Here is a 14032-nt window from a genome sequence, read left to right on the forward strand (position 1 = left end):
CATGTTTTTTAAGGGTAAAAAGGAAAAAGCCAAGAAAGCACTGTTAAATGAGAGAGGAGTGGTTAGAAGCAAAACACCTAGAGAAAGGCCAATCCAGGTCATCAAAAAGCTTATAGGGAGTTTGCTGTAAATTCTAACAAAACTTGTCTTTTTCTTCCCTAGGGCCTGTTCTTCTTGATGAATTTGTTGAGTGGCAAAAAGTCCGGCAAACATCATAGCAAGAAGTATTGTGAAGAAAATGCATACTTTTTTGATTCCCACGTGTATACAAGCTAATAAGATGAGGGAAAAAATAATCCAAAGGGTGCATTTTCAGTCATATGAAAGACTTCTCATAGTAATTTTTTTCCTTTTTTTTAAAGGAAGTTTTCTTGTTACATGTGATAGGCATTGAGCCACACCTCTTATGAGACTGAATATTGATGTTTTTGTTTCAAGTTATGTTTTTAACATTTATTTCAGAACAATAAAGATTGAGATTTGTGACAAAGGCCTTAAAGTGGAGATGTCCCTTGAGTGTCAGAGTGGTATTTATTTTTGTAAATTTGAATTCTTGAATTTTTGAGGTTCTCAGTTACCATGGATTTATGGAATTATAAAGATTGTAAACCATGGCATTGTGTTCGGCTGATGGTCTGGCTCCTCATATTCATCCTTGCACAGCTGGGCAGAATAATTAACCTTGACTTGTGGGATAATGATTTTTTGATGCAGCTACTAGAAAACATTTTTAGATAATTGAAATTGCTCCAACCTTTGGTTCTGGGTTTTTGTAAAAGTTGCCACGGTCTTATGCACATACTTTACCTAAAGTGTTGAGAATTGGAAAGATTATGTCCACTTAGTTAATTTCCTGACCATTAAATAGTATTTTCAATAAACATATTGAGAATGCTTAGTGTATATTCATGTATATTCTTAATGTGAATCTTAAGTTTTCTGTATTTGTAAGCGAAAAAGTTTCAATTATACTTGAAAGAACAAGGTTGGTGTATTAATGATTTCAAAATTAGAAATCCTTGTGAAAGAATTAGGAGAACATATTGAAGTTGCATTCTTATTGCCATTAAGCGCATGCTTATGGTCTTTTAAACTGTCATTTTATGATAGAATTTTGTTGGGAGTGCTTTCGTTTGTCTTAAGAAAACTTTGGCCCCAATGTTGTAAACTTAGTTAAGATCCACACAGAAGGTAAAAGAATAAGGAAGGAATCATGAGAGAACTCTGGATATAGCTAAAACCTGAGTAAGATCATTTACTTTTTTTTTTTTTCTTAAGCTGGGGACCAAACCCAGGTCCTTGTGCATGCTAGACAAGTGCTCTACCACTGAGCTACACCCCAGCCTCAATGAGGCTATTGCATCGGCAGTCACCGTTTTGCTGTTTTATCATCATGTTTTGACTGTTGGCAATAAAGTGTCTTGAGATGGCAATCTGTCCTCATTCACATAAAAGGCACCTTTGGAATGAGCAGCAGGCCTGTGTATCAATTTCTTTTCAAGCCATGTAAGATCCCAATGATGTGAAAACTTTGTTCACATTCACAGTCCAAGTCACAACCTCAGTATTCCTATGTCATTGTATGTTTGAAGAGCATAGGTTATTTTTCTGTAATTTGTATTGAGATTCAAGGTAAAGATTGATTTTTGGTAGTGCATTTAATAAGTGATTTTCGGTATTGTTTACTTAAGGGAGAATAATATTTAGAATCTTTTTATTGTTTGCATTTTGGTTAATGAACAGGGAAAAAATAATTGCCAGTGGTTTACTTGCCTTAGGATTGCTTTGTATAGTTTTGTAAAACACTGATACAATACTGGGAAATAAATTTTTCCCTAAATGTCTTATAGATAAGGATAATTTTCTTGGAATAGTCTTCTTATATATATGAGTGTCATTGAATTGTTAGAACTGGGCATACCAATAGTGTTGTTATTTAATATCACAAATGACTTCATATCAAATTCATAGGAGGAAGCATTTAATATTTGAGATTTATAACTTGATTGACTCTTCTTTTTAAGGCAGAAGTTGTAAACTTGAAGAGTATTGTCAATTTTTGTTTAATCAAATCAATTTAAGTGAAAACTTGTATGATGTCATTTTATAGCCTGAACTAATAACAGTAATTAAGATTTTTTTGAGTCTGAAAATGAAAATTAAATTTACTTTCTTTTTTCCTTGCAGTCAGCAGCCCAGTCTCACCCTGGTTATGCCTGCTGTACTCTCTTGCTCCATCTATTTTTCTCACCTTTAAAGTCTTAATGTTGACCTACTTCACAGGCACATTTATTCTTCCTCATCCATCTGTCAGGGTGAGGGCTGTGTCCTTTCTCTCCTTCTTAATTTATAATAGTTGAATAACATTTAATTTATTGGGAAACTTGTAATCAAGATGTTAAGTGATTAAGTTGTTAAGTAGTCAAGATGTTGAAGACAGTATTAAGGAGTCCACGATATAAAATAGAACTGTCCTAACCATTACAGCTCCTTTTTTGACTAGTTACAGTGCCTTCCCAGGAATCCTGCTATAAAACTTTCAGATGTATTTACTTTGTATGAGATGAAATACTCTATGGTGCTTTGTAACATGCTTCTTAGAGAATAGTACCAAATGTAATACTGCTGGAAGAAAGCAGAGCCAATTGTTGGTTCTCAACTGTGGGAGGATGGTGCAGTTGCCCCTCACAGTGGGGTCAGTAATTTTTATAAAAAATTGCCAGGGATTCAGGTTGATTAAAAAGTGGTGTACTATGTCTGATCTGAATCTGTATTAACCATATTTGTCTCACTGTCTATAATGATTTCTTGTTTTTTAAATGCTGCTGATAAAACTCTTGACATAATACATTTTTCATAGTTGTATTTTTATGTATGATACATTGATTTTCTTGATTGGGGTTTTACTCTGAAGTACTCTGGATTGTTAATGGAATGGGAATTTGTGGGCCTCCCATGAGGATCTATGAGCTCTTAAATACAAAATGCCTTTTCACCTAGCAAACCAAAAATTTGTCTCAATAGTATTGAATGCCGTGACTTGGGGTGGAAGGCGAGGGTGGGAATAGAGTTCTGAGATCAGTGAAGTGTTTAAGGTTCATGAGGCATGTGAAGTTGCTCAGATTCAGGACACATGCATTGTATCGTAGCGTACATTTCACTTCCAACTACTTCTTCAGCAAAACATGACCTTTCTGCATAATTGCTAGTGTGAAACCATGAAAGGATTTGTTGAAATTTACTATGTGCTTAATTTAGAGGAGCAAGTAGTAAGAATGCTGACTTAATTTGTTTTACTGCTTTCTTGACGTTAATAACTATTGTGATAACAGTTCATAATCTGATTAAAAAGTTTTTCTGGCGTTCGAGGCTCCAATAGCCTAAAGTTTAGAGTACATCTCTCATATGCTTCCCAAATGTCTAAAGCAGAAAATAGGTTGAGAGTATTTTAATGTGTAACTTAAATGTATTTTTTAAAATAAAAGGCAAAATCTATCAATCTTTTTGCTACAGAAGAATTCTTATTCCTAAATCATTCTCCCTTCTTGAGAAACTGTCATACATCTTGAGTGATACTAGAAATCATCACAAAAGCACGTTTCAAAGATAGGAGGAAAGAGAAGTAGCAAAATTTCATTTCCTCAGTAGAAAGGCTAATTTGAATTAACCAAATATTCTGGATCATACCATCTTTCATGAATATAGTTTTACTAATTTCATGAATACTTATAACAATCAGAAAAACAGACTGCTTAAGAGACTCAGTCTTTTTTCTTTTTTTTTTTTTAAGTTAATAGACCTAGTTATCTGTGGTTACACTGTGGAAGCCCAAAAAGTAGTAACTTGTATGGTACTCTTTCATAGATTGTGAAAAGATGAGTTTCCTCTCCAAGCCTGAATGTTTAATGGTAAAGATTTCTTTAGTGAACTTTTACTTCATTGGAGCAAATCTTTTGTTTTTGTTTTTTTTTAAACCACAACTTACTTACCTTTCCCAAGCACCAGTCTTAATAAAACTAGTCAGGCATATGTTGTACCCACCTTTCAATCTAATGTATTCTTTAAGTATGGATAGCGTGTTTCCTCAGCTCCTTTCCCTGATCGGTTGTTGGTAACGTGAACATTCTCTCTTTAGAATGGATGAGACATTTTGCTAATGTATTTTCTGAAATGTGCTTAGAACCTTCCGTAATGTGGTTCATTTTTACATGGGTTAGCCATGGGTTAAGTATTGTTTAAGTACCTGTGATACGCTAATGAGGTAGATTTAACAGGACTATGCTTCTTGTATTAGAATGCCAATTTTGTTGGGGCGTTGTTGTATTTATTTTATGGGTCGATGGTCCATGAGTGGAAAAGTTATAGCAAAAATAATTCATTAAAAGTTTCTTTACTCACCCCAAAATTATGTAATTTTGAAGTAGTGTTTACTTTTGCTTTTTAGCTTTAACTCAAAAGTATCAACAGATTTTTCACCTCCTTTGGATTTTAAGTTAAAAAATTGTGGCTTTTAAAAAAAGTTATTAAGTATGCAAAATAAATATATAGACAGCTAGATTTCCCCCGAAACTGTGGGTTGTATGTGTGCATGTAGAATTGAGAATATGCTCTGTCTTTCTTGTACAAAATAGATCATGGAGAAAAGTCCTTCACAAATTTGGAAAGTCAAAGGAAATTTTGCTTTTATATGATCACTATCAGTTGCATTTGAACCATGAGGCAGGAAAATGAAATGGCTTATAGCAAGTTCATACACATTACTTTTATCTACAAGTATAGAAACCCTGAAACTGCTTTGAGTATTGCAAAATAGTTTACAGAATAGCTGAGAACCTGAGTTTATTTTCCTTTTTCCCACATTCCTGTTAATATATTTTACTTTTAGACAAGTTACTTGACCATTGTCATCTTCAGTTTCTTCTGTAAAGTAGCAATAATAATGCCTACTGGTATTGTTAGCAAGTTCAAACAGGGTCCTAACCACAGGACTTAGATGTTAAATGAATATATCATAGTACACGAACAAAAAGTGATTCAATGTTTTATTTTTCCCCCAGCAAATTTTACCATCCTATGTAAACAAGTGCTGGGATTGTTATAATCAAATTTATTCATATTCCTCTTAGACTAGCTCATTAATTCAACAAATCCTATCTGCTATACACTAACAGTTATTCTAAGCCAGAATTTATAGCAAAGCATAGAGTGCACAATTCTTTGACCTGTTAAGGAGTTTTAATTGGTATTGAGAGGAGAGCATTCCAGGCAGAGCTAGTATGTGCTAAGGTCATGAACTGGTATAGTGTGTGTGGTGTTGTCAAACAACCAGGATGTCCTTGTAACTGGTGAGCAAGAGAGTATTAATGTTAGAAAGTGAGGTTGGAGTTATTGGGGTTAATAATTGATTGTAGGTAATTATGTAGGGTGTTTTAGTCTCTTCTAAAGACATGACATTGAAGTAAGAAGCAAGTAGCATTTTGATCAAGGAAAGGAAGGATGAAGGTGAGTAGAATAGTGATAATTGAGTAATCCAAAGGAGGAATGGTACAGTTGTTGGAGAGGCCGAAGACTAGAAATAAGTAGTCAGGTTCTGAATACAGAGTATTTTTTATTTTATCATTTTTACATTTACTTACATGTGTATACATTATTTGGGCCATATCCCCAACCCCACCCCTGCTTCCAGGCAGAATATTTTAATGGATTTGGTGTGGGATATGAGAAAAATCACTCCCAAGATTTTTGGCTTGAAGACAAACTCCATGAATGAAGTTGTCGTATACTAAGATGGGAACAACTTAAAGGAGGTTTGCGGGGAAACAAATGAGAATTTAGCTTTGGACATACTCTGGTAGAATGGGTATGGGATGTCCAGAGGAAAATGTAGAGAAGCAGTTGGATCTGGAATTCAAAGAAGTCTGGGCTGGAGATAATATTTGAAAGTTATCAGTGTGTATACCTACTTTAAATGAGGACATGGATGAAATCACAGAATAAGTGTAACCAGAGAATAGGACTGAATTGACATGATTAGTGAAATTTTAGAATCACTTTTTGTTACTTTCAAGTAAAAATGTAATGCTAACATTTTCCACCACATACACAATTACTTTATAATTTGTAGTAGAAGCCCTGAGATTCTAAAAAGCAATATTGATAATACCAGATATGTAAGCAAATGGCAAAATGACATCTGAATGATGAAGTCTTTTGTTTTAAATAATATGGTTTTTATAGCTAAGAATATATTGCTGCTACTTCTGGTAGTTGTAAATTGCTGTTCTGATTCTATTTGATAGTTTTAGCACTAGAGGGCAGACTTGCTTCTAGATTGTTTAAGTGAATTCTTTCAACCAAACATAGTACCTACATTAAAACCCAGTTGAGTGCATTTGTTTCTCAGTGATGTTTCTATTGCTGAGAAAGCATAAAATAGTGGGTGATTTTTAGTCTAGGACTGGTAGTTGACTTAATACACCTTTTGCATATGAAGTCCAAGGAAACTCAAGTGTGGCTTATTACAACTGAATTCAGACATGGTCATAAATATTCATATATTCACATATATATTCACACAAATACATATGCACATAAGAGAATTTAAAGCCAGTCAGAAGGACTCTTGGATGTGAAAACATTGATTCAGGAAATTTATTGAGCTGCTAACTCTGTTCTGGGCATTGTGGTTAGAGTTGGGCTGCAAACATGAGTAAATTATGGTCCCTGTCTAAATAAGCTGTCGTAGTCTTCACAGCACTTTGCCGTGATGGGTCTATTTAAATGTCTTTTTCTCTTCAATAATTAAAGGGACCCAATTGTCTTTAGTGCCTCCAGGTACTGTTAGAGGTGCCTGGTATTTAGGTTAGTACATAGTGTTTGAATAAGAATGAAAAGAATTTGAGTTGTAAAAACCTATTCTCACACTTTCTCCTTTATAGACAGGCTTTCTTACTTACATGTCTAAAGTTTATAGAGATGTTACCAGTGCTGCTGTCATCCCCTTTCTGATCTTTATACAAGAACAGGTAGTAGAAATTCCTACTGGCAGCCGTATAGTGGAAGGTGTAGCCTGTTCATAGTCACTACAGTGAAGGGGAAAGGGAGGCATAGAAGCTGAACGGCTCCTGTCCGGCTTGTTTCAGACAGAAGTTTGAGGTGAAATGGAACCTTCTGGTGTGAAGGTGCCCTCTCCTTTTCCCCTAGAAAGTCTTCCCACTTGTGGGCCCCATGCTTCCTGATCATTTTAGAATCCCTATTTCTACATCCTAGTTCTTTGATTCCTTTGCCTATAACACAAGGACAATATTCTTTACCTGGTAAGATTGTTGGGGATAAAACGAAATAATGCACGCAACAAATAGTAGCTACTCTGCTGTCCTGGAAAAAACAGATCAATTGGACTTTATAGGTTGGATTTGTATTCAGTAAATGTTGGCATATAGTAGAATCAAATGAGAAAAAGGTGGTTCCCTAATACCCTAATACAGGTATATTTAGAAGTGCAAATCTTAGGAAATGAATGTCAGTCATGTAAACTAAGTTGTATTTGCTGTATTAATGTGTGGTATTGTCAAAAGGGCCTTCAAAAGGATGTTAAATGTGACTAAATGCGATTATCAATTCAAAGTGTGCTTCGTACTAAGTTCTCAGTAACAATTTATGTAACTCTTTCAAAGGGATCAACTTGACTTCATAAAAACTTTTTAAAAAGTTACAAAATGAAAATACTAAAATATCTTACCACTTTGTTGGATTGTTTTAAGTTCTTTTATTTAAAAAAATTAAGTAGTAAGACTTGCAAAGGAAATTTTACCTCAAAACACAGTATTTAAAACAGGTAAAATGCTGTGATTGGGGTAGGAAGCTCTGTGTCTTCATTCAACATTCCCACCACCAATATCCATTCTGAAGAACCTCAAAGGAAACCCCTAGCTTTCTAACTAGCATAGTTTGAAAACAACTGCTTACACATTTGCACCTTGACATGTCAAACATGAACAATGTAATAGTGTAAGAAGACCAATGTATTTCTATTTAGAAATCCTCTGTATAAAGCCTAGATGTAGTAGCTGGCATTGTTTTGGTCTGGAATAAGATGAGAAACATTTCAAGTATCATTGGGAATATTTTATACTAGAATACTAAGAGTATGATAATCCCATCTTTAAAACCTCATTATCTAGAGTTCTAAAAGAAGGTGATTAAAGAACTGCCAAAAGATTTGGAATCAACCTACTGATGAATGAATGTCCATGGGCTAAGGCTTCATCATGGCCCCTTACTTCATAGGCTAAAAAAAAGAACATAGTTCCCACTGTTGTCTTTTGAGGATTTCAATCCTCAAAGATGGAACACCTCTGTGAGCAGGGGTTGTTACTCATTGATGTTCCCTATTTTGTGTCCACCTCAAATGTGCATTTAATAGATGTGTTTTTGAATGTATGGAAATTTTGCATGTGTTTTGCCTTCTAAACTGTTTCTTGAAAGGCAGACCATGTTTCATGCATATCCAGCAAATAGGAGTTTGCCTACTGAATTGAATGAATTAGTAAGTGTACACTTACACAAAATATTTACATAACCTGCATTTCCCACATAAACTATTTACATAGTCTCTATTTCCTTTAGACTACGAGTTTTGAGGAGGGAAACTTATCTTCAGCTTTTAACATAGTGTGGTTTAAAAAAATTTTTTTATATATTCACATGTGCATAACAGTGTCTTGACTTACAGTAGGTTGTCAAAAATGTTTGCAGAACTGAATAGAATTTGAGTAGTACCAGAATAGTCTCCTAAGCTCGCACAGTGTCTTCTACATAGACACTAAACTTATTTCAGGATTGAAGATAAGATCCCACTAAGCATTTTCCCAATTAATGCCAATTGAATAATGTGAGCAGCAAGCTATGGGAGTTCAGTGGTGAGTTCTGTGCACTGAAATGGTCAGGATGGCTTCGCAGAGCAGATGAGACTAGATGAGTAAGACAACCAGAGAGAAAATAGCCCAGGTCTGTACTAAGTTCTTGTTTTGCTTCTTTATGTCTATCAACTGAGATGATTACTTTGGCAAGGCAAAATTGATACGCATATTGGTAATGTATTTAAAAGTGTACTGTAAAGAGCTACATAAAAACCTAATGCTTTGCCTTGAATGTAGTGCGTTCCAAACATTTGTTGAATAACAAAAATGATACTAATGAGAAGAATGGAAGCCACGGAATGTCAGCTCCTGTATCTGCCAGTAAAGCTGGGAAGAAAAAGAAGAGTTGTGAAGCCACTGACTCTCATGATGGGAAGAGACTTTAGATCAGTTGGAATCTTCTGTGACTCTAAAGTTATGTCAGAGGTGAATAAGTCACAGGTTTTCATGCCAACATTATTTCTAAGGTTGCTGCTTTGTTGAAAGAAGCAAACCACAAAACAAACCATGCAGAAAATCTGTTTTAAAAAGCTTCCTGAAAAATGGGTACTTCATTTGCTCTTAACTGCTTGCCACTGTTCATACTAACAAGTCATTTTTTCCCTCCTTAACTGGTAATTGGTTTTAGGTTTTGTCATGATATGGTCAAACTGACTATTCTACTGTTACAAAATACTTTTTAAAAGATTGACAGGCCACTATTGAAGAAGGAAAATCCCATTCTTTGAAGTTAGGATGTGTGGATGGTGATAGTAAGGTTAGTCCATGTAATGTTTGACTGAATGTATTGGAACTTGCAGTGTCTTTCTGTGTCTCTGGTGCCTTTGTAGTCATTGAGGGGCCCCTTCCCTATGCTGGATCTGGTTATTTAAAACAACAACAACAACAAAACCCCTTTCCCTCCTGCCCATTTTTGAGCCACTACTAACCTTGTATATACTTGAGTATTGATAACACTGTGTAATAGCATACCTACATATCTGTTTTCTTAACCAAACTGTGAGCTCCTTGAGAGCAGGGACTGTATGTTTTGCTTTATTCTCCAGTTCTCAGAACTGTACCCCGTATAGGAAAAGCACTCAATAAATGGAACAAATGAGAATGAACAAATAAATTGACTTTGCTTGTGTAAGATGTCTAATATTCCTTTGTGTATTCTTTGTTCACTACATGACAGACATTCTAGTGTAGACCTATTTTAATGTTGATCCACAATTTAAAGAAATGTAACTAAAAATATTTAAAAACAATTATGATATTTTTACCTCCCAAAATGGCATAGATTTTAAACACTGATAGTGCTCATTGATGGCACAGGGAATAGGAATTTTTCTGCTTTGCCAAAGGGATAGTGAATTGGCATAGCCTTTTCTGGAAGGCATTTTGGGAGATACATTCAAAAGCCTTAATACTTTTCATACCTCTTACCCAGCCATTCTATGCCTGAAAATGTATCACAGAGAAAAAAGTAAAATTTGTGAAAAAAAATTTTACCATAGCATAGTTTAAATGTTTCAACATAGGAAAATATTTTGTTAAATTTTAGCACATTCATACAATGGATTACTATACTATCTTTAAAAATCCATGTTATATTAAAGGAGTAGGAAACTTATTTTAAAGCAGTATGTACAATGATAGCATATTTGAAAACAGTTTATACTGAAAGGCTATGCACCAAAATGGAAATAGTAACTTGGTGACAGAGTTGCCAGATGTTTTTACTCTACATCGTGTATTTTCTGTAATACAATGGTTCTGTATTAATTTTCTAATATAAAAATAAAAGTTAAATAAGGAATATGTACTTTCTCCTTTGCTGATTATAAATATACTCTCAGAAGGAGGACTGATTGTAAAAGAGCAATTGTCTCCTATAAGTAATGCTGCAAACCTCTTCAGCCACTGGCCCATAGTAGTCACAGGGCCCAGTGAAGTCACAGGACAGACACTCATTCACTCAGAAACTGTTTGCTGAGAGCCTACTGTGGTCTAGGAATGTGGGATATAAGGACAAATGTCAAATTCTTGAATGTTAATTGTATCTTGAATTTTATTCAACTGAGAATTAATAGTCCAAAAGATCTCATATTTTTCCTCATGTGGAAGCTAGACCTAAAAGATAAATGTATATATAACTACATATATGATACAGAGAGAGCACATGACTGTAATAGTGGTACTTTATGAGAGAACTAAAGGGAGGTGGGAGAGGAAAAGGAAATGATAGTAGATAATACCAAAATACATTGCATCTGTGTATGAAAATGGCACAGTGAAACACTCTGAAAGCTGTTGAATAATAAGGGAGGAGGGATAAAGGAGAATGATGGAAGGGGTAAGTCTAATCAAAGTACATTGTCAGCATATATGGAAGTGTTTGTTGATAGGATGAATAATGAATGATGGAATAAACAAATTTCCATACCATGTTAAAAAGTAAAGGCTAGTTTGGAATGAATTGCTCTTTGTGATCACCTGTTCCTTCTATTTATTATTATTCATTAACTTGGTCTACATTATCCTGGATTAACATAGGAATCACCTGGCTAATAGTTTGGAGAATTCATTTTCCTTATTTTTGAAAACACAGGAAAACTGTGTGCCCATAGAGTTCTGTAGCAGTTGGCCATCTTTCCCCTCTGCCTTACAGCCTGTGCTTTGGTTATCACATATCTATGTTCACTGAGAGTTCAAGGTTCTATATCCAGATTTGTTTCAGAGGGGCCATGTTGTATAGAGCTATGATCACTGCACAGGGAGTTGAAGAAGTGATTCTAGTGCAGATGGAACTCCTGATTCCCTGGGTGTTCTGTAGTCACCTATCATCCAAGACCTTTAACTTCTCATCTGTAAACTAAAAGCACTGGATCCAATAATCCCCTAGGTCTCTTTCCTCTCCAGAATTCGCTCAAATTTTAGTGTGTTCTCTTAGAACACACTAGAAGCATGACCTGGTCCTAACTTTCAAAAAAATCTAAGAAAATTGTCTTTAAAGGTTAGCACTCAACCCAACATAGAAGTTGCTTCTGTGACCCTCTGCCTTGTTCAGCTCTGCTTGAATATTTTCTACATCTTGATATTACTGTCACAAAAAGCATCCAATTCTGGTTGAAATGACCATCATTGCAAGTTTCTCCTGACATTGACTCCTGATACTTTTCTCTGTAACTTCCATGGGTTGATTCTAATTTTGCCCTATGGAATTGAATCTTCTTTTCCATAGGACAGATTTACAGATATTTGCAGACAACATTGATGCCATAGCCATAGTCTCTTACTCTTCAGGTCAAAAAAGTGTAGTTTCTTGAGCAGTTTCCGACATAACCAAATTGTTTTTTAATTCTGATGCAGCCTCTGTGTTTTTGCCCCTCAGGGTCATTGCACTTGCCATCCTCTCCTGGCAAGACTGCGTCTTTTTCTGTACACTGAATTGCTCATCTTTCAAGGTCTAGCTCAGACCCTTTCTTCCAAACAAATGAGTTTTTCTCTCCTTTGTTTCAGAAATGCTTCCCTATGCTTTCCACACTTTTTCTATAGTTGATCTTCATACTGCATTTTCAGATTTTCACTTATCTGTGTGTTCCATAATAGCAGAGACCTTAGCTAACTTGTCCACAGTTCCTAGGTCATGATAGGCACACAAGAGTGAATGAATGAGTGAATGAATAAATAATATACTTTCTAGTGTGTGCTATGGAGTCTGACATATCATAGGTGCTCAAGAAGTATTTATTTTAGAATAAATAAAATCATGGATGAACATGAATAAAACGTGGTTTTGGGATCCTTTGAAACATAAAACGAGAGATATGATACTATTGGTGCAAGATGTAGAAGGTCTTACACATTCTCAAAATTAGCTTTTTAAATTTCAGATTCACGTTCTTGTTAACAGAGGAGACACAACTAAAATGGGGCCTGAGTAATTCTGTGTTCCATCTGTACTCAAAGCGACACCCACCAGAAGTGGATCCATGCCTTTTCATCTCTCTTACCATGAACACAACTGAAAAAGCCCTCCACATTTTGCACATCCTGTAGGTTATTCTGACCTTTCATTTTATGACAGTACTCTCCACTGCTCTCTGAAGCATTCTTGCTTTTGTCTTTCACTTTTGTGCCATTTTCATAATTGTCTATGTAAAATAGGCTTCCCTCTTTGGCCCTTCAAGATCCTGCTGACACTTGTAAAAGATTTTTATATAACATAATGAATTTAATTATCTGTTAGACTTGAAGAAAAGTGATCCTGTTATGATTTAAAGTGATATAAGCTTCCTGAAAAGCAACAGCTGTGGTTTAATGCAGACTCCTATACAGATTTATGTGTAATTGCATAAATTATAGTTTGCCCGGAACTACTTAGAATGTTACTTCCTTGTGATTCTTACAATGCTCATCCCTTCCATATCTTTCATATCTTCTTCTATTTCTAACCAGATTGGTTGAATCAAAATCCAAGAGAAACCAAAATATAAATATGGGTTTGAGTGTGGGAATGATGGCGGAAGGCAAAGGGAAATGACACCAACTATTGCTATAGTGCCACCACCTGTCTCTGAGATTGGAAAAAGTCGTGAAGAAACCAGCAAAGTTAAGGAAAAACAGGCAACTCATTCCGACCTCTCATAGTGGTAAATAGGATGGAAAAGCAACAAAACAAGAAGTACTTGAGAACTGTAAGCAAATACTTATTTTGTTACTTTACTGGAAAATTGTGTTCACCAACCAAGTGGAGTAATTAAATGGAAAGAATGACATGAGGAAGAGGAAACTATTGTGTAACTACAACACAGCCTCCCACTGCTTCACATGTGAGTTAAGAAACATCTCCCAATTACTTTAAAAAGAGAAATGGTCAAGAAAAATTTCAATAATACCTTAAAGTAAATGACAGATCAGTAGAATCAATACTGTGATCACTCACTGCTTTTAAATATAAACTTGCACACTTCTGAGAGAATGGTCTGTCCAGTGTTTTTATGATTGATGAGTTGCATGCAATAGGTGAGTTTGTGTATCAGCATTGTGGAGTTGGTTGAACCCTTCCAAAAGATGGAAAAAATGGGCTAGAAAACTTGCCTGTTAAATACTGAAAGTTCACTGTA

The 14032-nt window shown here is 35.1% G+C and overlaps 1 protein-coding gene across 2 annotated transcripts in view; it reads left to right on the top strand.

The window, feature by feature from the left end:
- Positions 1–10053, top strand: part of Dcun1d5 (defective in cullin neddylation 1 domain containing 5) — a 37219-nt gene extending 27166 nt beyond the window's left edge. For both annotated transcript variants that reach the window (XM_020168019.2, XM_020168020.2), the window contains one exon: positions 163–10053. In XM_020168019.2, the coding sequence (XP_020023608.1) occupies positions 163–218 (56 nt within the window). In that variant the 3' untranslated portion in view covers positions 219–10053. The remainder of the gene's footprint in view (positions 1–162) is intronic.
- The last annotated feature ends 3979 nt before the right edge of the window (positions 10054–14032 follow it).

This window comes from Castor canadensis, chromosome 2 (assembly GCF_047511655.1).
Source record: "Castor canadensis chromosome 2, mCasCan1.hap1v2, whole genome shotgun sequence".
In the NCBI taxonomy this organism is placed as follows: Eukaryota; Metazoa; Chordata; class Mammalia; order Rodentia; family Castoridae; genus Castor; species Castor canadensis.